Raw genomic sequence first — 2,578 nt, 5'->3', positions numbered from 1 at the left:
TATTCCCAAGACTGGTGCTTTGCAGAACTTCTGTTTAAGAAGATCAAATGCCTCCTGTTGTTCTTTTCCCCATTCAAACTTCTGATCCTTTTGGGTGAGCTTTGTCAAAGGTTCCACAATCTTGGAGTAGTTCCATATGAACTTTTGATAGAAGTTGGCAAATCCAAGAAAAGCCTGTGTCTCCTTGACTGTTGTTGGCTCGGGCCATCCTTGTATGGCTGTGACCTTTCCTTCATTCATTTCAACATGTCCCGGGGAGATCATGAAGCCAAGAAACTCTGTTCTTTGGGTGTGCCATTCACATTTTTCTGGTGCAACTGAGAGTTTTCTCTCCTTCAGGGCTTCTAACACCTTCTGCACATGTTGTCTGTGTTCTTCTAAGGTTTCTGAGTAGATAAGGATGTCATCCAAATAGGCCATGCAAAAGACATCCAGGTATTTCTGTAGGGTATTATTGACCAAACTCTGAAAGGTTGCGGGCGCATTGGTAAGACCAAATGGCATAACTGTATATTCAAAATGTCCTAGTTGGGTCCTGAAGGCAGTTTTCCATTCTTCCCCTTCCTTCATGCGCACCAGGTAATACCCTTCTCTAAGATCCAGCTTGGTGAAAAACTTCGCCTTCCGCAATCTATCCTGCAACTCCAAAATGAGTGGTAAGGGGTAGTGGTTTTTGACAGTGATGTCATTGAGTTGGCAATAGTCCACACAAAGTCAGAGTTTCCTGTTCTTCTTTGAGACAAACAAAATTGGGTATCCAGCCGGTGATGTGGAATGCCAGATATATCCTTGTTCCAGGTTCTTTTCAACATACTCTCGGAGCGCCTCATGCGCCTTCTCTGAGAGTGGATAAATAGGTTTGAATGCTGGTTGCGTTCCAGGCTTCAAGGGTATCTCATGATCCCAAGGCTGATGTTCTGGCAGCTGTCCTCTGCCTCGTTCCTTAAAGACTTCTTCAAAGTCCCAGTATTCCTTTGGGACTGCTTCTATTCCAGTTGAAGGCAGTTGGTCCTTTCTCTGTTCCATGGATCCAATCATCAAATCTGGTGCTAGGGTAAGATACAAGACTCCCACTTGTTCTCCCCTTTTCCACATTTGCATCATTGTGTTCTGGGAGATCTCTTTGATCTCCACTGGCGGTTCTTCTCCCTCAGGATGCCCTTCAGGCCTTATACCTCTGTTGGATTCTTCCGCCAATTGCACTCTTCCTGTTACCCAATCTATCTGTGGGTTGTGCATCTTCAACCACAGTATCTCTAGGATTATATCATGTCCTGGCATCCGTGTGATATCAAGGTTGATCTTTTCCTTGTGCTGTCCTATCTTCAGGGAGGACTGGTCAGTTTCCATCTGCACCCATCCTCCTCCATAGCTGCTGGCAGATCCGTCAACCGTAGATAACTGATACGGCTCCTTCTTTCCTGTGAAGGGGATCCCATTCCTGGTGACAAATGTGTTGCTGACAAAATTTCCTATGGCTCCACTGTCGATCATGGCCCTTGCTTTTTTCCCATTGATCTTGACAGTGATCACCAATTGTTTCAATAAGTCCATTCCATTGAGTGTTGTTCCATTTCGCGTGCTTGTAGCCAGATTCAGGGACCTAGACCAAGACTCCTGCAAGGGTCCTATACTAGCAGGGTCCTCTAGTTTTTTGATTTCTTGGGGTCTTTTGGAAACCATCCTGTCGCGTTCTTGGAGGCATAATGATCGGAGCAGTTGTTATCATAGCAGGCCGTCCATGGTAATTCAGCATGCTTGTTCCTTTCTGTGACTGATATCTGTTTTTGGTTGTCTCATTTTCTGTCCGGGCATTTCCAACCCATATGATCATTCTTTCCGCAGTGGATACACAGCTTCTGCTCATAGCACTTTTTCTGTTCATCTGTCCAGTTGGGGTTGGGCCCTCTGACTTGTCTGTTTGTTGTTCCCTGGGTGCTCCATTCTCTTCTAGTCGCATTGTCTAGTTCCATGGCATCGCCTCCATTTCCTGTGTGTCGAGGGGCTTGTTGAAAAGGATTGAATCGTCATTGCTCAGTCCGTTGTTTGAAGAGTCGGTTGTCAATTCGGGTTGCCATGAGTATCAGGTTATTGAGGTCAGTTGGTTCCTCTGCTGCAAGGAGCCCATTCTTGACCTCCTCTTTCAGTCCTTGATAGTAGTGTTCCATGAGTGCTTGTTCTGACCAGTCCCCAAGGAAGGTTGCTGCTTGTTGGAACTCTGTGGTATAGTTGGTGACTGATGTTTTCTGCTGAATGGACATGATAGTCCTGGTGGCCTTTTTTACCTCATCTAAATCCCCAAAATTCTGTTTGATCCAGGTCAGGAATGCATTGAAGCTGTTGAAGGTCTCAGTGGTTTCAGCTCGTCGTTGTTCTGGTGACCTTTCTAGGCGGTCCTTCAGGTAGGGGTCAAACCACTGAGCTGCGGTGCTTCGTAGGTAGGTTGCTGCAAACATGACTTTTCTTTCTTTGTTTGGGAATTCGTGGGGGTTGAAGAAAAAATAGAGCTCCAGCTGGGAGATGAATGTCTGCAACTTTTTTCAGTCGCCATAGTAGAGGTCGGGTTTTGCAATCTTGG

The 2,578-nt window shown here is 45.9% G+C and overlaps 2 protein-coding genes across 2 annotated transcripts; both read right to left on the bottom strand.

Annotated features, from left to right (window-relative positions):
• Nucleotides 1-714: 714 nt before the first annotated feature.
• Nucleotides 715-1,683, bottom strand: VTN00DRAFT_632 (uncharacterized protein; the record flags this gene model as incomplete). Its single annotated transcript, XM_069432943.1, has 1 exon — nucleotides 715-1,683. One exon carries the CDS (start codon nucleotides 1,681-1,683, stop codon nucleotides 715-717), a length of 969 nt encoding a protein of 322 aa, XP_069291339.1.
• Nucleotides 1,684-2,027: 344 nt separating this feature from the next.
• On the bottom strand, nucleotides 2,028-2,456 carry VTN00DRAFT_631 (uncharacterized protein; the record flags this gene model as incomplete). Its single annotated transcript, XM_069432932.1, has 1 exon — nucleotides 2,028-2,456. One exon carries the CDS (start codon nucleotides 2,454-2,456, stop codon nucleotides 2,028-2,030), a length of 429 nt encoding a protein of 142 aa, XP_069291338.1.
• Nucleotides 2,457-2,578: the final 122 nt, after the last annotated feature.

This window comes from Thermoascus crustaceus (assembly GCF_041956765.1).
Source record: "Thermoascus crustaceus strain CBS 181.67 unplaced genomic scaffold VTN00scaffold_1, whole genome shotgun sequence".
In the NCBI taxonomy this organism is placed as follows: Eukaryota; Fungi; Ascomycota; class Eurotiomycetes; order Eurotiales; family Thermoascaceae; genus Thermoascus; species Thermoascus crustaceus.
Note: the sequence above shows the minus strand (reverse complement) of the source record. Positions and strands in the feature narration are given on the sequence as shown.